General features: G+C 41.1%; 2 protein-coding genes across 5 annotated transcripts; one reads left to right on the forward strand and one right to left on the reverse strand.

Moving 5' to 3' along the window:
• Positions 1-1029: 1029 nt before the first annotated feature.
• On the reverse strand, positions 1030-22793 carry tex9 (testis expressed 9). 4 transcript variants are annotated; one of them, XM_088413038.1, is made up of 14 exons: positions 22541-22793; positions 18522-18632; positions 6829-7312; positions 4961-5028; positions 4705-4768; positions 4521-4597; positions 4210-4252; positions 3399-3454; positions 3167-3306; positions 2982-3073; positions 2725-2898; positions 1566-1700; positions 1303-1437; positions 1030-1235 (listed from the first exon to the last, which is right to left on the reverse strand). In XM_088413038.1, exons 3-14 carry the CDS (start codon positions 6865-6867, stop codon positions 1158-1160), a joined length of 1101 nt encoding a protein of 366 aa, XP_088269164.1. In that variant the 5' UTR covers positions 6868-7312; positions 18522-18632; positions 22541-22793; the 3' UTR covers positions 1030-1157. The 4 variants fall into 4 exon arrangements, with proteins under 4 accessions (XP_088269164.1, XP_088269163.1, XP_088269165.1 ...); XM_088413037.1 differs by lacking the exon at positions 22541-22793 and adding an exon at positions 19802-20769; XM_088413039.1 differs by lacking the exons at positions 18522-18632; positions 22541-22793 and having other exon boundaries at positions 6829-6983; positions 7144-11329.
• LOC148424871 (DNA-binding protein RFX7-like) lies at positions 6828-24736 on the forward strand. The gene is made up of 9 exons (XM_088413060.1): positions 6828-7315; positions 10407-10440; positions 14377-14468; positions 14535-14657; positions 16968-17084; positions 17499-17583; positions 17691-17904; positions 18357-18640; positions 19831-24736. Exons 1-9 carry the CDS (start codon positions 7149-7151, stop codon positions 22831-22833), a joined length of 4119 nt encoding a protein of 1372 aa, XP_088269186.1. The 5' UTR covers positions 6828-7148; the 3' UTR covers positions 22834-24736.
• Positions 24737-24806: the final 70 nt, after the last annotated feature.

The raw sequence follows: 24806 nt of genomic DNA on the forward strand, positions 1-24806 counted from the left end.
ACAATATATATACTGTACAGTACATATACATATATCTATATGAACATACAACTTTTAACAAAAAAAGAAAAAAATCGAAATAAATTACCTCATCTTAATGAACGTCCCCACAAAGTTGGCTTTTCGGCCCTGGATACATGACCATGAATGCTTCTATGCTTGAATTCCTGTAAAGTTCTACAGTGAAGACCGTCACAGAGCTGGACTTTTCTTGACATGTCCATATAAACCTCAAAACCACAATTAAGACATATCAAAGATGTTGCACGATCACGATTCAACTTGGTTCTGAGATATTGCTCCGTTTTCTTTTTTCAATGCAATCGGGCTCTGTGATCGAGGTTACTGTAATGATTATAACGCAAAATGCGTGACCCTAAGATGACAAAAATGTTGGTCCAAATTATACAAAAAAGGACATCTAGCCCAGTAGTCTGTCAAACTTGGTAAAATATTTGCAAAATATGAAGGTTGAGAGATTTTTATGCTTTTAGTGCCCTCTGGCGGCCATAAAAAAACAACCAGAAGGTGGTCATTATTTTAGCTGCTTATCCTCACAAATGGTATGGGCATGGCGGAGCGTATCCCAGCTATCTTCCCTGAACCGGTTGCCAGCCAATTGCAGGGCACAGAGGGACAAACAATCAATCACGGACCCAATCACACCTCAGGACAATTCTAGGGTGTCCAATACACCTGCCATGCATGTATTTTTGGGGAAGTGTGGGAGGAAGCTGAGTGCCTGGAGAAAAAAACACACGGGCTCGGGGAGAGCATGAAAACTACTCACAGGAAGGCTGGAAGGAGCTGGGATGGAAGTCATCTGTGAGGCCGACGTGCTAATCTAACCACTCTCCCACCGAACCCCCCCGCCCCTTCAAAAATCCATCTACAAACGTCACGAGGAATTATGCAAGGTTACTTAGTCTTTGAACCTGGTATGCGGTCATGTGTAAAACATGACAAAAAATGGAAGCATGGGCTCAATGATTTTCATTTTGAAAAAAAATGGAAGCATGGGCTCAATGATTTTCATTTTGAATACATTTCATAATTTATTGAATAGAATTCAATGTGTCCCAGCATGACAATTTGTAGATACATAAGAAATTTGCAAAATCCACCATGACTTTGCAGAGCCATCATATTGATAGCATTCATGTTTTGCCCCAGTCGAGCGCCTTCATGAACTCCTCCTCTGTGAAAGACAGCAGCTTGGCGGCTTCAAGATGCATCTGCTCAGAAAGACATTTGAACATGACCACAAAGTAATGACTTTCCGATAAAAGTAGAGAAGGGCACCTTTTGTCTTTTGAGAACGTCGATCAGCTTCAGCTGTTTTTTTAACCCGATGATAAGCTCCCCTTTCTGCCTTTTTAGCAGTTTGTTTTCCATCAGTAGATTTTCCCGAGTATGCTGTTCCTCATTGACCTTTTCCTTGGTGGAAATGGAAAAGAAAAGAATTCCCGAGAGCACTTTGGAGCTCGAAAGCTTTGTGAAAAATGTGTCCGCCAACCGAGGCGCTTGATCTTAAGATTCAGTATTCGCATGATAAACCCGCTTGCCTTGTTCATTTGTTTGGTTTTGTTGAGTTCCGACTTGAGGCGTTCCACCTCCTCCAGAGCTCTGGTCAAGCGGAGTTCCACCGTGTTGTGCGCAGCCGCTCCTTGCTTGCTACATTTGTTCAGCTTGTCTAGTTCCTGCAGGTAACATTGCGTTTTCACGGGGGGGGGGGAGGTCAGCATCGCAGCCATATTAAGCTGTTTTTTTTTTCTTTTAATTACTGTTTTTCAATTGACAAATTTGTTAGATTAACAGTCGAACACCCGATTCTATTCTAGTCTATTTTCATTGAGCTCAAACCAATAATAAAAGTCTATTTTCATTGAGCTCAAACCAATAATAAAAGTTGTAAGAGTACACATTTTTTCTTAAAACACATTTAGAATTTTACAAGGTTTCCCACAGATACTAAAAACTTTTTACATTGTCTCCAATGTCACAAATCTTTGTCGACAGTTATTTTAATTCCCTTTTCAATACATTAAATGTTTAGCGCAATGATTTTGGGAAATTTTTACAAAGACAGTCTCCTGGAATATTTTTAGCTCTCTAACCTCTTTAACCGACGATAAAGGGACAATCCACTTATTCAGCCCCATTCTGCAGTAAAATGTTAATATTATCTTAGTAACTACATTATTTTGTATTATTTTCATTTTTTTGACGTGATGGACTCGCAGAGGTGTCAAACTCATTTTTGTCGTGGGCCCTTGTGTAGCAACAACTTCCCTCATTGGGCCGATATGATGAGGAAACAAAGTCCGTTTTAAATCGACTCATGGTATAATTACTATACACAACAAATTAATGGCTTAGCAGTTTTGAAATCAGAAGTAAAGCATAACTGTTTGTTGATTTGTTGTTGAGGTTATTGTAACCTAAAAATGTTGTAATTTTGTACTTCATTTTTGTATAATTCCACAAGTTCTAGAGGTATGTTAAATATACGGTATTGTCTTTGAGGTGAAGTAAAGGGCTCATGAGGTTATTTGGAATATGCCTTAGAGCTCTACCTAATTTCAAGAAATAAATTTAAAAAAAATCGCAATTAGTCGACTAATTGTAAAAATAATTGCCAATTAATCAACAATTGAAATAATCATCAGTGACAGCCTGAGTGCAGACCAGTGGAAAAAGTAAGCGTCCCTCGACTTTTCATACCTTTTGTAAAGCGGACACTTGTAGCTGAAGGCTGTCACATTTGACAGCCGCTTCACTTTCGGAAGCTTTGAGTTTGTCCATCTTTGTCTGCTGGATGTTGACGGTCCTCTGGAGCTTGATCCGCTCCTCCTCCATCTGCTTGACTTTGATGTGCAGCTTGTGGTTTTCGTCATCCTGAGCCAGCCACAATGATAATAAGGACCTCTGTCGTCCTCTACCGGCATAAGGTGGCCAATACAGTTTGTTGTACATGGTACCTTCTTCTTCCTGTCACTCAGAAGCTCATCCATTTCCTCTTGCATCATCTTGATGTTGGCCATCAGGGCATGGATTTGTGCGCTTGAAACACCTGAAAACAAATTCACAGTCAAATACTGTGATAGTTTTATTCTTCTATCACTCGTGTATTATTATTTAGCGGATGAATGTACAAGCCACATACCCGTCCCTTCGTTGTCTCCGTCGCTGAACATATTGTCGTGATGTACAAAACGGTTCATCCTGTCCTCCACGTTTTGTATCGTCTTCGCCACAAACGACTCTGCCGAATCTCCCGCCGCTCCTACAGTGTCCCCACGAACCCTACAAGTCGACATAAAACCCACTTTGCCGTTGGAACCTGACCCACTAGCGTAGCGTTATTGCTTCTGTCACTCTATCCAATTGCAACTCACGCTGGGCTCAAATGAGGCGCTTGTTTTTCAGACTTTTGGGACTTTTTGGGCTCCACCTAGGAATAGATTGTAAAATTCATGAGTTATTTGTTTTAGATTAACTGCTGTCATTAGAAGACTTTTGAACTATTAAAAATAATGAAGACTTTTACTATCATAAATATTATTGGGTGGTATAGGCATAGCTGTTTATGCATTTACGACAATCTTGATATCGGCTTAAGGTCCACTAGTAGGCTTTTGTCTTAATTTCTAAGAAAATTGAGCGAGCTAGTGGGAGGACTGTATTTCTTTAGTGCTAGCCCTCATTTTTCTCCAGTTGTCTGATGCATGGATCTTGAACAAGGTAGCGGTATTAAGCCATTTGAGTATTTTCTTTTATTTAAGGTCCATGCACTAGTCCGCTCTGTGTCCTTCCTCTTAAGTCAATTCAGCACTACATAGTCAAATGAATGTCTTACGAGTAACATTGTCTTTCGTAACTGTATGACATTTCTGCACACTAGTAGTAGAACGTGTTACTAGTGGGCACTTTGGTGCTAGTAGTAGGATTCAGCAGACTTCTAGAATATAGCACATTTCTATTAGTTGTGACTTGTAATGTTAATAGTGCAGTACAGGAGCTCAGAAGTAGGGAACAATTGCATAGATTTGGGGCAAAAGTGGCACTACAGTGGAAAAAAAAATCTAAAAAGAAAGCTATAATGTCTCACAACTAAAGTAAGGACAATGAGTGTACAAGTACATGAATTACCATAAGCGGGTACCAAGCATACTGAATAAGTACTTCAGTGGATTTTCATAAGGATACCTTGTGAGTCTTCGGCACAGATGTCTCGCCATCTCTGGCATTACTGCAAGAGAATGGAAAATATTTTAAGATGCATCAATGAAATTGGTGATGAATCCATTTTCTCGTACTGACTGACTCTGGTCTAGAGACGGGGTACACTATGGGCTTTTTGCCAGCTAATCATAGGCCACATAGAAGCAAACAAACATTTACACTCACATAAGGACTATGGACAATTTAGTTTAGAGTTAACCTAAAGCATGAATGCATGTAGGAACATACGGCAAGGCAAAGTGTTCCCCTCATGCTACCCGATTGGGTGTAATCACCTCAGGGTTTTTTCATCCTGAAAATCCTTGAATGGGAGCGTACTTGAAGGCTTTGACAGAAAGTCATCCCGATCTTTCTAAAAAGAAAAAAATCATATATAAAAATGAATACTGTAAAAAATGAATGAGTGTGGCAATGAGAGCAATAAAATTAGACTGACAAGCATCCTTCGCATTTGTGTACCTTCAGTTGATCTGCTTGCATTGCCAGATTAGCTGCTCTGGCCTCAAGCTTTGCATTTAGCAGCCTAAAGAAAAGAAGTGTAAAATTTTAACTCTACTTGAACACACCATTTCTAAGAAATCAGCTTTGGGTTTCTGTTAATAATCAAAAAGAGGGCAAATATTATTATTTTATGAATCAAAAGTCTACTTTGGATCACCGTTTGGTCACAATGCATACTGAAAATGGTTCAAATAATGAAGCAGAATATTCTTACTTGTATTTCTCCTCCTTAGCCAAAAGGTCACTCGCAGGCATCTTTGGTGATCTACAAAACTCTTGGACCTGAGGATGGAAATTCGCTCAGATTTATTGTTTTGATAGGATTCAAACAGTAGTAATTGTCACTTCGTGCAGCCAAAACAACATTGTCCATTGTGTCCAAAGTCGTTTGTTTACTGACATTAAAACGGTGTACTTCTAGTAAATGAGCTAAACTAGCACTGGCATGTTAACTTCTTTTCCCATTAGAATGGAAACAAAATGATCGCGACACACTTTAATAGTAATGATCTATAAATATTTTAATTTTATGGCTTACCAGGACAACTTCAGGACGTGTCAAAGAAAAATACAATCCTGGTTGCCCAGCAACTACAGCAACAATCGTAAACTACGGGTGCCGAATTAAAACATATCAGGTGAACATATTCCGGTCGACAAAAAGGCTTGCGAAAATAAGCAACAGTTATATATAAACAGCAAGTAACAATGTAATGCATACGTTATGGACTCGATTAGCTCCACCAATGACTTGGTATAATTACTACATTTGATATTTAAAACTGCTTTCGTACGTCATTGTATTGTCCTTATCACGTGTCTGTTAATACGTCAAACACTTGGCGCAGTTAAAAAATTAAAATAACCGTCGCATAAAATAAACCCGCCCACGAATTGTTTGATACTAATACTCGGTATTATATATACCGGTTATTACTACTACTATTTGTTTTGATGACATTCAATCATTGTATTAATATAAAGCAAAACAGCTTACTATTTGTCTGTACAGTATTGTGTAATGTACATGTGTTAAACGCAAGGACCGGGGGCCAAATCTGGCCCCCTCCACTTTATTTTATGTGGCCAGCGAAATTATGTTTATTTCCACGACCCTTGCTATAAATCGACAAACGGTTATGCTTTACATACTTCCGATTTCAAAACTACTAAGTCATCAATTTATTTTGTACAGTAATACCGTGAGAACATTTAAAATTGATAAAGGGCTCGTGCCAAAAGTGAATTTGACGCCCCTGATGTGATGAATGCTCTATCTTTTCATTTGTGCCGACAGAGAAGGGGTGTCAAACTCAGTTTAATCGTGTGCCAAATTGTATTTCTAGTTCCTGTCAGAGGGCCACTATGACCGTGAACTCAAATCAATTTTAAATATGATCATCACGCAATTACCTAGTTTAGAGGTCAGAGGCCAGTAAAAACTGTTCAAAAGAGGCCTGGGTTTGTTGTTGTTTGTCAAATTCTTTTAAAGTTGAAGACAACCTGCAGCTTTGATATTTTAGTTGGAACCTTGAAGTCATTACTAATATTTTGTGGGCCACATAAAATGATGTGGTGGGCCAGATTTGGCCCCCGGCCTTGAATTTGACACACGTGCAATAGAGCATCGAGAGAGGGATTTATCTTGTGTATTGTAAGAGAAGCCATCTTACATTCAGTATTCATTTTAATTAGTTGAATTGATTCATAATTTAAAAAGGAAACAGAAGGTGATACTTGTTCGGTTGAATTATTTTAAAACGATTTCATTTACGATGTTATCAACGTGAATTGTAAAATACTTTTCTATATTCTATAAAAGAATTTTTTATTTATTTATTTATTTTTATTTTTGGCGGTTTGTAAGGGAAACAAAAAATAATCAAGTGGCAACTTCGTGATGTCGGGGGTTGCATGCCCATCCCTGCAATAACGGGCATCCTTACGTTATGCTGACGGTTTTTTTTTTGTTTTGTTTTTTTTTTACGCTGTGGATGTCAATACGCATGCGCGAGACTGACAGTTACTACGCGGCGCACATGCACATGCAGCCTTGGAGAACTCCCGTAAGGTGAGAGCTACCGGAGGGACAAGCTTGTTGTTCCTCACACGTCCTCCCATTGCTTGGACGTTTACGTATTCCGTTCACGCAGCGGCGAATGTTTGACGCTTCTTTCCCATGAAGACTGCTAAGTGCGGCAGGCTGCAGGGGCGTGATGTCGGACGAGGCTTGCTGGCTGTCGACGACAACAACAACAACACGCGGCGCGCTGATGATCGTGACCATGTCCGCTTAGTTTGGCGACGACTTCTCCTTCTTTAACCCGCCGGACCGCCCGGTCGAGTCGGCCCCTCCACGCCTCCTCGTCCGGCGCTCCGCGGTCCGGCCCAGGATACCTGCGATGGCCGAGGAGGACCCCCAACAGCAGCAGCAACAGCAGCAGCAGCAGCAGCAGCAACAACAGCAACACGCGGACCGAGGGGCGGGCAGCTTCCAACCCGGTCTGCTGTCCGGACTGCAGGGCGCCGAGGCCGGCGCTTTGCAGCTCCGGATCAAGAACTCCATCTGGTGAGGGGCGACTCTGCTTTCTGAATTTACTTAACACTATTTTACTTGAAGAAGATCTCTCAGCCCACCACCAAATAAAAAAACGTGGATACTGGGATTACTTTATGACAGAATAGCATTTACAGTATTTGTTGCTGCCTGTCATAATTCGCTGGCATAGAAAGGTGAACGAACATAAATTACTTGTAGTAGGGCTGCACGATCATGGCCAAAATAATAATCACGATTATTTTGGTCACAATTGAAATCACGATTGTTAATCACGATTTTTCATCGTGTTATTCATCAACATGTCTATTTATTGTCCTTTTTTTTTTTTTAAACAAGCCGTATATAAACAAGACTTCAAGGCTTGGTACTTACAAATAATAATAATAAATTCAAATGTATAAATAAAATAAATAATAATGAAAAAAAATCATAAAACGTGCCAAAAACTTGGCACACAGCTAACTTATTGCTGAGTGCAAATCAATGAAAAAAATAAGCCTGCTTAGAACCAAACACATTATTTAGTTTTAAGCACAGTTTAATCAATTAGCGGTCAAAATGTAATGTTCGGTGATTTCAAACCGAATTCATCCCAATTTTTTGCCAAATGGATTTTTCAAAATGGGTCTCAATTGACAGTTGGGAAACAATGTTCCTGGTGGTATGATGGCAAAGTGCTTGAGTTGACTTGTAATAAAAAAAAAAGTGCTTGATTCTTTAAATGTTAATATCGCCGAGGATCACCTTAATTAATCGTGGCAGCCAAAATTGCGATCACGATTAAAATTCGATTCATCGTGCCGCCCTAATTTGTAGTCGTCAAATGAGATTTTGGGGAGGCACTGTTATGTGAAATTTAATAATGGCACAAGTGATGATTAGGTCACCAATCACTGATTTCAAATCTGGGTTCCAAAGTAAGGCCTGGTACCCACAACAGGCCACGAGTCCATTTTTTATTGGGTTCCTGATTAACAGAGCATGATAAGAATGGCTACTTGAACCTGAGTACAATGCACCACAAATTTAGAAAATTGGCTTACAGTTTTGCAAGAAAGTGAGTTTACTGTACTTGTGTCATCTTGTGGCATCCTTAGGCATTTAGATTACAGTGTTATATCCTTTTTAGAGTGGGATTTTCACAATTTGCTGCTGGTCACGCCATTTAGTTTAAAACACTGATCCAACACAAACTATGATCCCCGAATGCTTTAATTTAAAAAGGAAGCCAAAAAAAAAAGTTCTGTACAATTGTATGTTCCATGCACCCTCCTGCATCTGAATGGCATTGTGATTAATATTGCGTTTGTGGAATAGGAATTAAGAAGAAACGTCATTTTTATTATTCTCAGGGGGACGGCTCATCTGTTTTTGGGTGTTGACATTTGCAAAAATATTTGAATATTACCGTTGTTGTAGTCTGCACTGTATATTATATTGTCCATTTTGTTTATCTCTACAACAACAAACACTTTTGTGAATGAAGCAACACCAGCACATGTGAAATTCTAAACATACATGCACTGTATTAAAGTATTCAAAATCGAAACCCCATCGCATACTAATTAGGAAAAACAGAGACATGCCTACACACAGACATCCAATTATGGCATCGCTCAGTGCATTTTCGAACCCTAAAAACGAAAGAACTACAACATAAACATAATTGAAAATAAGGCCTTGAATAAAATAAAAATGACTAGCCTGAGCCTGGAACCAGAAATAAAGAAAAATATTCTACCCACATTTGCATTTGATTATTTCATCTTTTGATACATTTAGATGAGAGACAATTATGGATGTGTTACACAGTGTAATGGATAGATAAGTTGTGTAAAAGAATTAAATTACTTCCTTTTGGGAAAAAAGAATGAGCATTTTCCCTGTGAACTTGAACAAAACCAAACGCTGCCATTTCATGCTGTCAAAATGACTGAACAAAGAGCTCATACGTCCAGAGACAAGGAAAGTCCTCTGCCAGTGAGCAGGTGATGGAAGAGTAGCAGCGAAGAAAATCATTAGCCAGTATCGAGACTGGAATTTAATGGATCTGTTTAATCTCTTTCAAGTACCAGTTTGCCTCTAATCTGTCAGTCGGAAGAAACAGATCTCAGGTCCAATTTAGTGGACCTGCTAAATGTGTCCTGAAAGCAAGCTAATGAGAGATCCCTGGCCTCCTGGTAACAGCGAATTAAAGTGAACTGTTCTCGGCACGGCTTAGGGCCGCCGCGCTGACCCGGGCCAAGCCGGTGTCCTTAAATGTGACCCGCGTGTACCTTCTGTCTCGCTGTCAACAACAAACTGACCTGTCTGCAGATTAGGAATTAAACCTGGACAAGTCTGTTTGTCGCCGCTGCTGCAATCCCACTCTGAATCAGCAAAGCAAATGTAGCAGCTGTTTACTGACAGACAAATATTTGCTGTATGGACCTTGCGCATTTCCTTAATTTGTGTTAGGCCCAGTATTTTGTTTTGTTTTTTTACGAGGAAAAAAAAGTGGCTTAGCACAAACAAAACCACCATTTATGCAACTAGCCATTATGGTAGATGGGCAGTGATTTGCCCCAAATGCAAACACGCGTTGGTCGGTTTTTATTCTATAAACCCAATGCACAGTGGAACCTTTTGATTCAAAGATAATCCAGTCAGGAGTGCTCAAAGTCATTTTCCCATAGGAAAATAAATACTGTGAATAGGGCAGCCCTGTGAAGTACTGGCTAGTATGTCTAGTGTCTACCTCACCTAAGGTTCTGTGTTAAAGTCTTTGCATAGGTTTTTTTCAGGATCGCCACTTGTTGAGATTCATCCTTCTTTTAAAATGTTTGCTTGGATTTTTGTTTTATTGTCCACAAAACAGTGGAATTTACCATTAGAAAATACCCCTTAATGTTGGAATTGTCATGGGGGAAGTGCGTAAAAGAGCCTTGTCTTTTTGCATGTGACAGCATGTGTCCATGGTGGTGGGCTACATGACCTGAGAGATGCTGAAGGGAGGGTCAACTCATGCCAGACATTCCTCTGCTTTATAAATACACGCACCAGCACTCAGGTTACACAGCCTATGAGCATGCTAATTTATACCGTTATCTCCTCTTTACAGCAAATCAGTTCAATCAAAAGTGGACAACATTCTGGTGAGTATTCTTTTGGTTTCAAACTCATTTTGTTCTTATTATATTCAAATAACTCCAAATGAAAGCCAAAGTGACCACAATCAAAATAAGATGGTGGCGGAAATATCTGGCTTTGGATTTGGACAGTTATGTTTGTTGTTTTATTTATGTTTAGTTTGGCAGTTGGTGAGCGTTTTTTTTTTCCTCAAAAAACAGGTGTCATGCTCTTTGTTGACACTCCCTAGTGACGTTAATTATCACTTTAAAAGTCATAACAAAAAGAAATAAATGTTGCATATTTAAAACAAGGCAACAGATATTTGAACAGAAATGATGGGGCAACACATGGAGACAAATAATACATCAAGTGTGTCTTAGGATGGCCTCAAAAATATTTGAAAAAATGGGCCTGTTGTGTTGATTAAAAATGAGCAAATCCAAGTGTTCAAAGGGAATTTGACACAAAATGCCAAGAAAATTCACAGAAGACAATGTATGCAAAGAAACAGGATTGCCATCCATTTCAATGAGGATAAGGTATTGTCACATACGTACATTTCTTCTAAGATATTCCCTAAAGCATGTGAAGATATCATTCCTTTTGTTTGACTTCTGAGACATATCTTTTCCATAATATGTGTTTTTAACTTCATGTCACTTTAAGAGAACTAGACTTCTACTATATTAGATCCCCTGTGAGTAAATGGAGACCTGGGGAATCGACCTCCAGTACGTCCAACCCCCTTGACTCTCATGACATCTTGGCTGCTTCCTGCCCCTGGAAACCTGTGGTTCCCTAACAACAACAACAACAATAACAGAGATTGGAATTTTAAAAAAGGATAACTGGATGTGTTTATTCTTAGGCTTTTGCAGACTTTGGATGTCAGAGATGCATCCTGAGCTACAGATTTCATTGAATCTGACCCTACCATGAGCCTTTTTCTGGGGTATGGCACAAAGCTTTCGGACACAGATCAAAGTTTGGACAAGACCATTTGAATGCTTATTCTTAATTGATTGTGTGATGATCCATTTTACCTCAAGTTATTTTAATGTAATGCTGATAAACCATGCAAAACGTGATAGTTGGGGTTAAAAATTGCATCAGTGCCATAGTGCTATAAGCCTTAATGACTATCTGAACACAATTGGTGGTGCAACCCACATGGAATGCAACAATACTAGCGGGCATGTATTCTTTAGCCCCCGCTGTGAGCTGTCACCTTATCGTGGCATTGTCTGGGGCTTTATACCCCTAGTAAGATCTCCCACGACAAACAGGCCCTAGGTGAAGGACCAGACTTAGCATGGCTCACAGACTCTTTAGGACGAGTAAATTTATTGGCTTTGGTTTTTCCTTGCCCGGATGCGGGTCACCGACGAGCCTGGAGGTAAGTGCCTGACGGTCGGGCCTGCATCCATGGGGCCCAACCGGGAACAGCCCAAAGAGGCAACGTGGGTCCCCCCTTCCATGGGCTTGTCACCTGTGGGAGGGGCCAAAAGGGTCAGCTGCAAAGAGAGCTTTGTGCCGACCAAAGGCACCTTGGTGCTTCAATCTCCGGCTACAGAACCTAGCTCTTGGGACATGGAATGTGTCTCTGTCTCTCTGGCGTGGAAGGAGCCTGAGCTGCTGTGTGGGGCCAAGTAGTTCTGTTTAGGTATAGTCAGACACTTTAAGCGAGCAGAGTCTGGACACTCCGAAGTGGGCTATCCCATTTCTGGGTCTGAAGTCACAGTGGTCAAAAAACTCCTTGGTGGTCAGGCCTCCGGTCAGATCGGAGTTCTTAAAGGCTCTCGATGTTGTAGGGTTGTCCTGGTTAACACACCTCTACAACATGGCATGGACATCGGGGACGGTACCTCTAAATTGGTGCAAAGTTTTAGTGAGCTTTTTCTTTATAAGAATTAAATCAATAATTTTGTTGTTTTTGAGAGGATATGAACAAATCAGCAGTATTTCTATTCATTTCAAAATATACAGTATAAGAAGGAGTTTGGTGTGATGCGTGGCATCTTGACTTTTTTTTTTCTCCTGGAGGAATAGTCACACTTTTCTGCAGGCATTAGCCAGTCCTGCCAAAGCCTTACATTGTGCACATGTTGTCCGCATGGGATATAAACCCAGCTATGCCGTGAATAGCAAAAACAACAACAAAAAACGAATGACTAGTCATAGTTGCCGATATTGACTGTTTTATTTACGGCTGAACAATAATCAAATTCTAGTCAACATCACAATATAGAATACACTATCAAATTGCATAGGCTGCAGTTTTGAAAAGAAAAATGAACATTGAATGCAAAATGTTCAATTTTTTTCAACTTCAATTTCATTCATGGTCCCCTCGCGTGGTCCACAGCAAAGAGAACATTTACTAGGCCTCTCAGCGTGCTCGCCCCTTTCCCCTTGAGCATCATTAGTACACATCGCCGCTCTCTGCTGAGGAGGCAACGTCAAGGGCAAGTGAGCCAAGACTGAGCATGATGAATGAACGTCATGCTTCTGTGTGCAAAACATGCAGAAAAGGAAGGGCCCCTTCTAGGCTTGGTTTTGGCCTTATTAATGACGCTGTATCGCTAGATGAAATAATGGTACCGTATACTATTAGGTAGTACGTTGAAAACGTTTGTCTCCTTATTAGCATAGTACTGATCTGTAGCTATGTAGTGTACACCGTGGAGACAGCATTGATTAAACAAAGCCCTGTACTAACAGTCGTAAAGGTGGTACACGAGGTTACATATTGGGCGTGTTGCGCTAACGTGAAATGAATGTCCATCATTGCAGTGCTGTTGTCCGCCATAAAACGACTCACACATTTGCATGATTATTTCATCATCTTAATTTACATTTAAGAAGTGGATACGAATGAGATCAAATCAATCTCTGCATTTAAATGTGCCTGCCTTCAATTGAGGGGGATGCCTCATCAACAGGCAGGACTTAGTCAAGGTTAGCTTGTCCCGCACTGTCGCTTGCCCAGTGACAGTATCCAACATAGCTACAGGGGAAGAAAAAGATCTCATCCCATATTTTTCCAACTCACTATTTTGTGTTCATATTCTGTCTGATATGCCTTCCATCTGTTTATTTTCTATCACGCTTGTTGTCATTAGGTGAGCAGGAGTTGGCAACTTTGGCTAATTTTTCAAATCATCTGTTTTGTATAGGAGAGAAAGAGAGAACCCTACGCTTTTTTTTTCCCCAGGGCATCATTAATTGTCAAGGAATATGATAACCGATATTTGGAACCTGTATTCATTTTCAGTAAAGGGGAAAATATTGTGTAATGGACAAATAAAGTGTATTGGACACTCCAAATTGCCCTTAGGTGTAATTTTGTACGCGTGAATGGTTGTTTGTCACCAGTCCAGAGTATCCCCCACCTTCTGCCCGAAGACGGCTGGGATAGCCACCAACAAGCCAGCCATCCTAGTGAGGATAATCGGCTCAAGAAAATGGATGGATGGATTTTAGACAACATACATTTTTGTTGGGAAAAAAAAAAAAAATCTTAGCTTCCAGGGTCATTAGCATGTGTTAAATAGTTCAATGGAAACTTAAACACGTACATACAGTAGCTCCCTCTAATTTTCTACAGTAAATAAAGCACTCCTTTTTTTCTCCTTGAGTTGCATGAAGACAGCTGTGTCACGACCCGAAGAGTTAGTCTGTATCTGTTCAGACATGTCCAGTGGTAGCTCAACTTCCCCAATATATACATTAGAGCATTCCTTACTGCACTTGAACGCATGCGCAAAATTGTTTGGCTCGGTATAGGGTGTCTGGTCTTTTTCGGTGTACCGGGCTTTGTCCCAGGTTTGAACTAATTGTACAATGCTATTTTTTACTTAAGATCGAGCCTGGAACACATGACCTTTGCTCTTTGTGAAAGATCGTGTTATTTTTTCTGACAAATAACATTTTCCTTTCCTCCCTTTTTCCCTCTACAGCAAGATGTTGAAAAGTTCACAGACATCGAGAAACTCTACTTATACCTTAAGTTGCCTTCAGGTCCCATCAGCAGTGGCAGCAGTGATAAAAGGTAAACGTTAATGGGAATTGGTGTGGAATATCTGTTTGACTGAAATAAGTGAATGTATTCCGCCAGTGATCAGAATGCTGTGTCATCAAGTCGCACGCAGCAGATGCATGCCTTCAACTGGATCCGCAATCACTTAGAGGAATACCCAGAGACCTCGCTCCCCAAACAGGAAGTTTATGATGAATACAAGTGAGTACTTGTAAATGTTTCCCTTGGTAAGAATAAAAGAACTGCTGCTACCAACATTACCATGGGAGTCCTCCAAATTACCGCCGGCTGAAGCGTCAATATAAATAGACGCTGCAGGCCTGAGAATCATCGGGCAGCATGTGCTGGTAATATTAGAATGGAAAGTCTGAGACAGCCATTGAAATGCTCCTGCAGTGTTACATAAGTGTCTTTCGAAGTCGACTAAATTCAGCCTCTCCAACGCCCCTAGATATATTGGCGCCTTTGGGCTCAACAGGTGAAAATGCTATAAGGGATAACAATGTGCGCCACTGCGAAAACATAAAAGCCGTTTTCATTCCTATTTCATTTCAGTTTAATAATACAGTCATCCCTTGACATATCACTGTTCTCTTTTTATAGCTTCACGGCATCTCATATTTTTTTTTATTATCCCGACCGTCACTCAACACCAGAGTGGCTAACGTTTAGCGTTTAACAGCCAGCCAACTGTCCGTTCTTATTCGCTGACTTTCATGTCACACATTCAATTTTGCCAGCCCAATGTGGAACGGGGCTGAACAAATTTGAAAAATAATCCATTGTGGTTAAACATGCGATTTTTTTTTTTCAAAGTCTCTTTCCATTGATTTTTTTAAACAAACATAAGAAGTAAATTCATCTCTATTACAATGAACAGTATCTGATTTTTTTTTCATACATGACATCAATGTTCTGTATATAGTAGGCACGATGAGATGTTCCCATGAGATGATTGAGTTATAAGAGAATGAGACAAGATGAGATTTTTTTTATTTTTTTTTATTTTTTATTTATTTATTTTTTACTGAGCAGACTGCAACAAAATTATTGCTCTAGCGGTCAAACAAAAGGAAAAAAGGTGAGTCAGGCTCATGTTTCAGATGCAGGTGAGATCTTTCCACAAACTGAATAGTTAAAGAAAATGCATAGAAGCTCGTGTTTTTGTATGCCTTTTTTTTCCAGTTTTTAAAAACTCTCTTTGTCCAATCTGCCAATATTTTATCGCTTATTTCTTTAACTGACAAACCAAAATGTTGCTACAGGTGATTTGAAATTGATTGGAGAATCCTCTATTTCACCTGTAAAGCTACAGCTCGTGAATATTTTGCTACCTTGATAAAAATAAAATATCATTTGTTTTGCTAACAAATGTAAACACAAAAGACCAAGTGATACATTTCCATTTAATTATGAGTGACCTAGTTTTGTAATTTCTTTGATGGGTTTTTTTAATCATTATTTTTTAATATGAACAGTAGGATTGTAGATGTGTCTCCCTCCGTAAGTTTTGGTCGATGAGATGAAGTGATGACCAGAGAACGCACATTTGGGTCAACCTGGTTTGATCAAAAGTCATCTGTTTACACAGAAACTGGATCAGGTTGTTAGAATTTCAAAAGTAATCCGACCGCTCTCACCAGCACTCAGGCACTGCTGGCTAGTGGCTAATTTATACTAAACACTTCACTAAATGCTGGCAACATGCACGCACAATAAAAATGTCAGCATGATTACGTTTTTTAAAGTTTACGTTTTTTTTTTAGCGCCTTGATTGGGTAAATGAATGATATTTTAAAACACTGAATTGTGTTGTTAATATTGGGACGAACAACGTTTAAACTCACTCTGGGAACAACTGTACATGCAGCGGAAATAATAATAGTAATAATAATAATAATAGCTGTTGTCGCGACAACCATCTAAGAACAACTTCAAAATCAAAGCATACCTAAGGATTTCTGCCCTCATGTTATTTGGTAGGGTAAAGTTTACTTTGATGTTGTCTGGCCTTCTCACTGTTTTACTGTAACACAGAGCTAGTTGTCTTCAATACATTATGCCACTTTTGTGGTTCACCTTTTACATAATATATCATCTTTTCTAATCGTGAAATCATTCCAAATTTAGAACAATCTGTCTTTCTCACAACCTTTTTTCTGCAGGGAGTGGTTTGTGAGTCTGCAAGTAACTTTGGTCGATGTTTAGAGGTAATCACTGGAAAGTTTGGAGGCGGAGATTTTGCCTCAAAGTTTTCGCAATCTTATTATTTTAGTTGCTCAATGAATCGTCTCCACCCTATTGTTGCGGCAGGGAGATGTACGTCTTTGGCAGTCTGTGAGAGATACTATAGTTAGCAAAATCTAAACTTGCTGTAATCTGTGTACAATAAATCAAATATATTTTTATGGATTTTTCTTTTTAATGCTTGAATGGATACAAGTCAGAATGAATCAATACTGTGTACTCTAAACTGGCTAAATTTCTTCCAATTCTCTTTTTGGTCTTCAGAAGCTTCTGTGACAATCTCAACTACCACCCACTGAGTGCTGCAGACTTTGGAAAAATGATGAAAAATGTCTTCCCCAACATGAAGGCGCGTCGACTTGGCATGCGAGGAAAATCAAAATATCCTTCACTGGAATGGACTGTAACAGCCTGTTCCCTACTCACTGGCCATCTGCTCTTACAGTTCATAAGCTCTCTAAATATAGACGTGAAATGAAATAAATTCCCTCTCGGAAGCAGTCGCATAATACACAAGTGCTGGGGGGAATTTGCTCTGAACTTGACCTTCATGACGCATGACCTTTTTTTTTGGGGGGGGGGGGGGGGGTCCCTATGACGTCAAAGTGCAAATCTTTGCATTCATGACCTTCAGTCACACAGGGTGACTGACATTTTGTTTAAGTCAACCACATTTGAATGTCTTTGGAAATGTAATAATATGCGGTTTACCTGATGGTATACATTACAGTGTAAGAAATGATGGATATAAAATGTATTGTAATTTTACAAAGATTTGTCTTAACACTGCCTTACATATTGCTATAGTGGACTAAGGAAGAGACCCTTTGTTCACTTTCCATGTTTACCAAGTCTGGAGCTACACAAAACTGGAGAAGGAGTGAGCTTGTTTTAATTTTTCTTTCTTACATTTGTATTTTAATCAGTTTCTCTTCAGTCTCAGTTTGAAAAATTTCCAATTTAAGATTGTATTTGATTGTGTTTCAGCTGCAGTGTGATGGACCGGACTCAGCGGTCCACCTCGGCAGCGTGAAGGAGGAGGTTCGCTTTGCGGCTTGTGATTTGGTGTGTGAGTGGGCTCAAAAGGTGCTGAAGCGGCCGTTTGACGCAGTGGAAGAGCTGGCTCGCTTCCTGATGGACAGCCACTACATCAGCAACAAGTCCCTGGCTGCTCTGACTATTATGACAGGCGCAGCAACAGGTGAGCCTCCAGTTGGTCTTTCTTGTGTTGCGCTTACAGCGACATCTAACGGCAAGTTCTAGGTACTGCTCTTGATGTATGTTGCTATTGGAGTTATTTTTAACGCTTCTAGTTGTATGTCAGAGTTGTACGAATAGTGTGTATAAATGTCATACAGTGGTGGCAAAAAATGTTTCTATTAAGACACAGCCATTCTACTAGTGCATCTCAGTGTTTGTACTAAGGTGCTACATTATCTTGTTCGACCGGGTTTTCACCCGTATGTAAATAATCAAATATTTAATATCCTGGAATTGTAACATTTCAATAGTTCATAACCAGCGCTTCACCCATTGTATTACTAGCTCACAGAGGTCAAGTATTACACAATTTGCTCACTATGTAGTTGGTACTGCTTCGATGATTATGTATAATCATGTAACAGTTTATTTTTTTTACTTCATTGATTTCAGAAGCTAAGCCTATGCAGACAGTCTCAGCTTTTGTTCCCACTGCCGAGGCACACTGCTTCCAGCCTCAAACGACAACTCTGTCGTCTCCAACTGTCGATGCCAAGCAGCAGCTCCAGAGGAAGATCCAGAGGAGGCAACAAGAACAAAAGCTGAATTCACCCTTACCTGGAGAGAGTCCGATCAAGATGGCGGATGACAGCAGTGGGCAATGCGCTAGCCCGGTCTCTCCTAAGACTCAGCCAACAATTGGTATTGTGGTCGCTGCTGTCCCAAGACCTGCCATGGTGAGAAACAATGCATGGGGTTCATTTTTCATTTTCAGTTGGCCTACGCTCGTGGACTAAACAGTTGACACACCTTTGTTAATTTTTTAAAATAATAATGGCCACTTTATTTTTCTTCACTTAGTTGATTGATTCTTGTCATAATATGAATTTTAGCAGGTGTCCAAGAGGACTGTCTGCTGCGTATTATCCTGATTTCTGCACAACACAACTGACATCATTGATAAAGCAGGATATTTCACTTACTACTTTAATAAGGCACACTAGAGAAGTCAAAAGCATTTACGGTGACTACTTCAAGCTCATCGAGAGAATACCAAGAGTGTGCAAAGCAGTAAATGATGATAAAATGTTATCGCTTTTCACTGACAGCAAAATAAGTGCCAGATTATGCCCAATTAAGTGAATGATCTGCCTTGGTTCAGTTCACTTGTTTTTCACAGTAACAACTTTTGCCAGCATTACTGGTGATGCCATTGTTGCGCTGCGCTTCTGAGTCACAGTTTCATGAACTGTAATGCATTCTGTTCACAATCCAGTTTAGCAGAATTATTGTACAGACCTAAAGTAAAAAGTAATGTTTAGAATTAAGTTTAAAGTAACCAATGAATACATAGCAACGTTGACAAGTTTTTTAATTCCCTAACGAACAGTTTTATTTTGTAGAAAGCTCAGCAAAACCTTGCTTTTTACCTGTAATGTGACAGATGAAATTTAGTCAAATGTGGCCTTTTTAAAGATAATCGTCATCTATAAAGGTTGCCCAAACCATTAAATTGCATGTCTGGATACATTAACCTGCAGAGATTAAAAAAAAATAAAAAATAAAATTAGAGCACGATAATGCCCTCTAGTGAACATGACATTAAATAGCAGTGTAGTCTTGGCTGTACTGTTCTGTATACGGTGGGCTCTAGTCTCTTTTGAGGTAACTACACTACTATGCACTGGTATTTTTTACAAATATTAAATTATTTTTAGGTCTTAATTGCACAACAGTTTTATTGGGGGGGGGGGGGGGGGGGGTGCAGAGCTAATGGAACAACAATGACGGAGTATCTTGAATCTGTTCTGTTGTGTTTTGGTATTCGTTTTTTAAAAATGTACCATTTCTGTACCGATACTGAACTAGTAAGCAGGCAGTAACTACAATTGAGTGACCTTATCCTGATGGAATTTCTTGTCCACAGACACAGCATAGCAGCCAGATGATGTCTGCTAGTCCAGTCGGCACCGGAGAGAGCAAACTGCTGCCTATCAACTTCCAAGTTGTGACCCAACCAGTTCAGCCATTGAAACAAACTCCCAAAACTTCCCAAAATATTCTCCCAAGCCCAGTGGGGGAACGCACATCTCGACAACGCTACCCTCAAATCCTTCCCAAGCCAGCGACCACCAGCACTATGGCTCTGTGCTCACCTTCCACTATGATTATTGCCAACAACTCTATCAAGACTGTGATGACCACGTGTCATGTCAGTCCTGTCAGTTTGGTCAAAATGACAGCCATTTCACTGGCACCCCACAGCAGCAATGCCACTACTTCCCTTACAAGCACCACTTTGAGGCCTGCATCTGCAGGCATCAGCAGCTGTACCACATCAGAAGACATTTTGAGATCCCATCAAAATATGAGAAGCACCTCCGCCCTCCCCATTCTGGCCCCGATGTTGAGGCACGAGCAGGTTGATAGCCATGATATTGATGTCGAAATGGAGGTTGAAGGTATCCACATGAACAGAGAAAAACAAAATGTGAGCACCGCATTGACAGCGCAGAGGGCTGCGAGCGTACCCATACCTCAAACTAAAGGCTTCCATGCCATGGAGGAAATATCAAGCTCCAAATATGATGCAAATGTCCCTGCGAGCACCAACACCACTGCGGCCAACGAAACTGACATCAACATTAATAACAACTTGACTAATATGAGCACTCTGAATTTAGCTCCCTCCTGTCAGAATATGAGAGCAACCTCAACATGCAACACCAACAGAGGATCTTCATTTGGCGAAGGCATCTTTGCGACGAAGAGTTTCCGGAAGCGCTCAGGCCTCAGCCCTGTCCCCTCTCCTGTCAAGAGGGCTTTTCTGTCCCCGCACCCAGAAGAGGTTAGCGCTAGCCTTGGATATGGGAGCCGAAGACCCGAGAGTGCTCCAGTGGCCCGGGAGATGGAGATGAGAATGAACTCTGGTCTGCCCATTCAGGTCCATACACCTGGCACTGCCTCTTTCAGAGCCAGCGGCTTTTTCTCTGTTGCCAAAACACAGAGGAAAAACACTTGCAATGTTATGGAAACTTGTACCACCGCTCACCCAATAATGGGGCAACCAGAAGAGCACATGGTGTCCAATGTGTATTCCACATCGAATACATCGAACTCATCAGCAGGTCTACAACATACCCAGCCACAGACCTGTGCTCAAGCCAACCCAGTTTCTGGGCCGCTGGATTTTTTGGATCAAGCATCCACGCCAAGCGAACTCCACATGCAGACAGACATCGAGTACTTCCCGTTTGATGACGACGTAACTCAAGACAGTATTGTGGAAGAGCTGGTCCAAATGGAAGAGCAGATGAAACTTAACAATAAACATGAGTTTGGAACCACGCCGCAAGGGCAGCAGGCTGTGATGGCGCACAACATGATGCCCGCCAATCAGACGCTGAACACTTTTTACCATGCCGCAAACAACAGCGGCGCCAGCAATCTCATCCAAACGCCGACTCCCACGCCCACTTCGGAGATGATGGGCGCTCGAGGCTTGACCGGAGAGAGCCCCTGCTCCCGCATCACCCCCATCACGCCGGTGGACAGCGCCCTGGGAAGCAGTCGGCACACTCCAGTCGGCACGCCGCTCTCCAACTGCAGCAGCACTGTACCTCCCAGCCCCGTGGAGTGCCGGAATCCCTTTGCCTTTACACCCATCAACTCCAGCATCGCTAGTTTCCACGACGCCGACATCGTCTCCAGCAGCCCAGTCAAGCCCATGCAGAGGCCAACAGCCACCCACCCGGATAAGACCAGGCTGGACTGGATGAATAATAGCTATAACAGTAACAGTGGGAGCTTCAATAAATCAAATAGCACTGTGGGCATATTGCCCAGCTATAAGGGCCTCATGGATGACCACTTTCAAAAGCCCCACGCCTTCGCCGTCCCTCACGCAAGGCACCACGACGGCCGTTTTGGCCGCTTGACTCCCATTTCCCCCGTGCAGCAGCAGCTGGCTAGCATGGCTAGCGCGAGCAAACAGGAGGGCTTCGCCGTGCCTGCTCCTCTGGATAACAAAGCCTCCAACCTTCCCGCGAGCGGATCTTTTCGATGTCGCAGCGTTAGCCCCGCCATACACCAGAGGAACCTGGCGGGGAGCGCGGGCACCGGTGGCCTTCACAATATCCACCAGCATTGCATCTCCCCGTTTAACTCTCCGCTAACACCTGAGGTGTTAAACATCTTGGCCAACAACCAGGGAAATCTTGGCGTGGGCAACATGGCGCAAAGGAGTCGCTCGGTGCCCCTCAACATCATGATGCAGACGGAGCTTCTACCCATGCCGGGCCAGCAGTGCGCGGCCAAAAATATCCCTGATGTCCTTCTGGGCAAGCTTGATGGGGACCATGACAACACGCGAGGTATGGTCATGAATAATTTACCTTCTAGCCACGCAGCGCGCATGAATCTCACTCAGATCCTCGAGTCTGAGAACGTCAGCCCGATCCATATGGACTCCGCCAACGCACGCATGTCACTAAGGCCGAATTACCTCAATCATGAACGAATGCTGTTCACTGCGAGCGATAGCAGAGTACAGGTGGCCCCTGAGGTGCAGCATCACCAGCAGGCCCAGTTAAGTTTCGGCGGAAACTTTAAAGACATCCGAGCGGACAGCGGCCTACCTGCCGGCAATGAGTTACCGCAGCAAGTTTCGGAGCTGGCGGCAGGTGGGGCTGAGTTCCCTTGTGAGCTCAGAATGACTTCGGACCTGTCCGGTAGCATCAATGACCTTAATACGCTGGATGCAAATCTTCTCTTTGACCCCGGTCATCAACAAGGGCAATATCAGAGCGCCGCTCCGGAGGAGTTGGCCAATCAGCCGCTGTTTCAGCAAATCACCAACGAAACCACGCGTTCTGCTGGACTTGAGTGGCTCGAGAGCAAAGACCATACGACCGTCGGGCTGATGGGGTGAATGACGTTGACTGTCATCGGTTTGATGTTTTCCGAATTTGAAATGGACCCAATCCGGTTTGTCCACTTTTAAGTGCCAACCGACGCTGAATTAATGCCTCAGCGCTCTGATCAAAATGCTGGTCATTTCTTTTCAGCAGGCGTTTCATGTCATTTGAGACACATGAACAAAAGCTTGGGATAAAAAAAAAAAAAAGCATACCTTTAATGTTTGTCCATTTTTTTAAGAAAAATGCAATTCATTTTGAAAAAGTTTTGTATTTTGCGTAAATTATTGAAACATTCATAAAATTGTGGAATATATTCTACATTGCCCAGAAAAATGATGCTTGCACTGAAATTAAGACATGATGCGTGCAATCTCCCCAACTCAAGTGTGAGTTTTTCAATGGGGCATGCTTAAAAAGTGATGCAACTTAAATAAATCAAAGCACTTTGTACAGAATATTCAGTAAATATCAAGTATAATAATCATAATTGTGTGTAGAAGGCTTAGCATGGTCTGTATACTTTAAATGTCAGGAGTGGGGACTTTCTATCAGGGGCTATTTCATTTCTCAAAGGCCATAATGAATTCGTCCCCCCAAAATATTTTTATTGTCTTATGCTATTTGATTTGTCATTTTTGTTTTTTAATTCCTTCAATTCACTTCCTTTGAGATTCTATATTTGTTTCAAACTGAAATGCTCATATTGGGTCCATGTAAAAGTTCTTTCAGTTCCTCACCCCTGATTTGTACAAACGTAAATGTAAAGGTATATCACAGATGGAGTAAATGCAGGTTATCGAGTAGCTAGAAAGATAAACGGATGCAATGGTTAATCGTGTCATCCTAAATTGGAATCAAGTAACATGAGGTCGATTGCCTGTTTATGATCAAATCTCCATGAACTCGCTCCTTAACGCCAGCGTGGTAGTTATTAGATTTTAAAATGCGGTTGAAGCCATAATGCACTTAGAAATGGAATCAGAACTAAGTTGCCTGAACCAGTTTCAACATGTTCAACCCGTGTGTAACTTGTTGTGTGCAAACTAAACTCCCAAAATATGCAATAAGATAAGAGGCGGATTCATCCAATCGAGGCCGTCTTTATTATCGTCATGCTGCACGGACAATCTGTGAAATTGTGTGCTTCTTCTACAAAACTGCACTGTGTTTTTTTTTTTTTTTCTGCGAGTCCTGAACTAAAACAGTCCCAAGGCCTTATGTTCGTACCAAAGATCAGTTTTAAACTGTAACCTGCACTAACATCTTGTGTCATCTCTGCTATATTGAATGGTGGATATTGTTGAGTTTTTCAAGGGCTTTCAAAAAGACTATGGGGAAAACACTGTAAAACAAGTTTGACTTTATTTATCATTTTCCCATGTTCAAAGTAGATGTGTGCATGTTGGTATTTTATTTATTGTACAGTTAGGCGTGGATGTGTTGTCAAAACGATGTGATCTTGCACTGTTATGTTGTTTCAAAGAAGCCAGCAAAGTACTGTGAAAACTGATACGGTTGAATTGCTTTTCACTTTGCTTTGTGTCATAACTTTGATGGTATCATACGGGATTGCAAACACCTTGTGGGTTTTTTTCCAAGTGGGAAAGAACAATTTCTTTAAACTTGTGTTTCATTGCGGTTTTAAACCCTTTTGCAATATTATTATTATTTATGTGAAATCTCTACTCTTTGTACCTGTTGGTCTTTATTGTGTGTCTATTGTCTAAGAATAGTCAATATGGTTTGCACTGATATGTTCTTATGACTTTACTACTCCCAAAGCTGTAGAACTGCCGCTGTAGTTATGTTGCTGTGTCAAGTGAACACCAATATATTTTATGTGCTTTTTAATAGAGAAGTGCTTGGTTTTTAATGTTTTTAATATTTGAATAAACCATTTTCAGTACAACAGAACGTCGCATTGAGTAAATGTCTGCATGTCGCAGCTGCGCCATGCTTGCTACGAATGCTGCATTGGCTTCCT

This window comes from Hippichthys cyanospilos, chromosome 4 (assembly GCF_059441005.1).
Source record: "Hippichthys cyanospilos isolate Australia breed blue-spotted pipefish chromosome 4, RoL_Hcya_1.0, whole genome shotgun sequence".
NCBI lineage: Eukaryota > Metazoa > Chordata > Actinopteri > Syngnathiformes > Syngnathidae > Hippichthys > Hippichthys cyanospilos.

What these genes read in the sequence shown, in the direction of transcription:
- tex9 (XM_088413038.1), bottom strand. Translation starts at nt 6,867, where the DNA reads ATGGGAGGACGTGTGAGGAACAACAAGCTTGTCCCTCCG. An exon ending in CAGGATGAAAAAACCCTGAG is followed by an intron (nt 4,253 to 4,520) that starts GTGATTACACCC and finishes ATTCTCTTGCAG; the next exon opens with TAATGCCAGAGATGGCGAGA. An exon ending in TGAGTGACAGGAAGAAGAAG is followed by an intron (nt 2,899 to 2,981) that starts GTACCATGTACA and finishes TGGCTGGCTCAG; the next exon opens with GATGACGAAAACCACAAGCT.
- LOC148424871 (XM_088413060.1), top strand. Translation starts at nt 7,149, where the DNA reads ATGGCCGAGGAGGACCCCCAACAGCAGCAGCAACAGCAGCAGCAGCAG. An exon ending in GGCATGCGAGGAAAATCAAA is followed by an intron (nt 17,085 to 17,498) that starts ATATCCTTCACT and finishes ACACTGCCTTAC; the next exon opens with ATATTGCTATAGTGGACTAA. An exon ending in CTGTCCCAAGACCTGCCATG is followed by an intron (nt 18,641 to 19,830) that starts GTGAGAAACAAT and finishes TCTTGTCCACAG; the next exon opens with ACACAGCATAGCAGCCAGAT.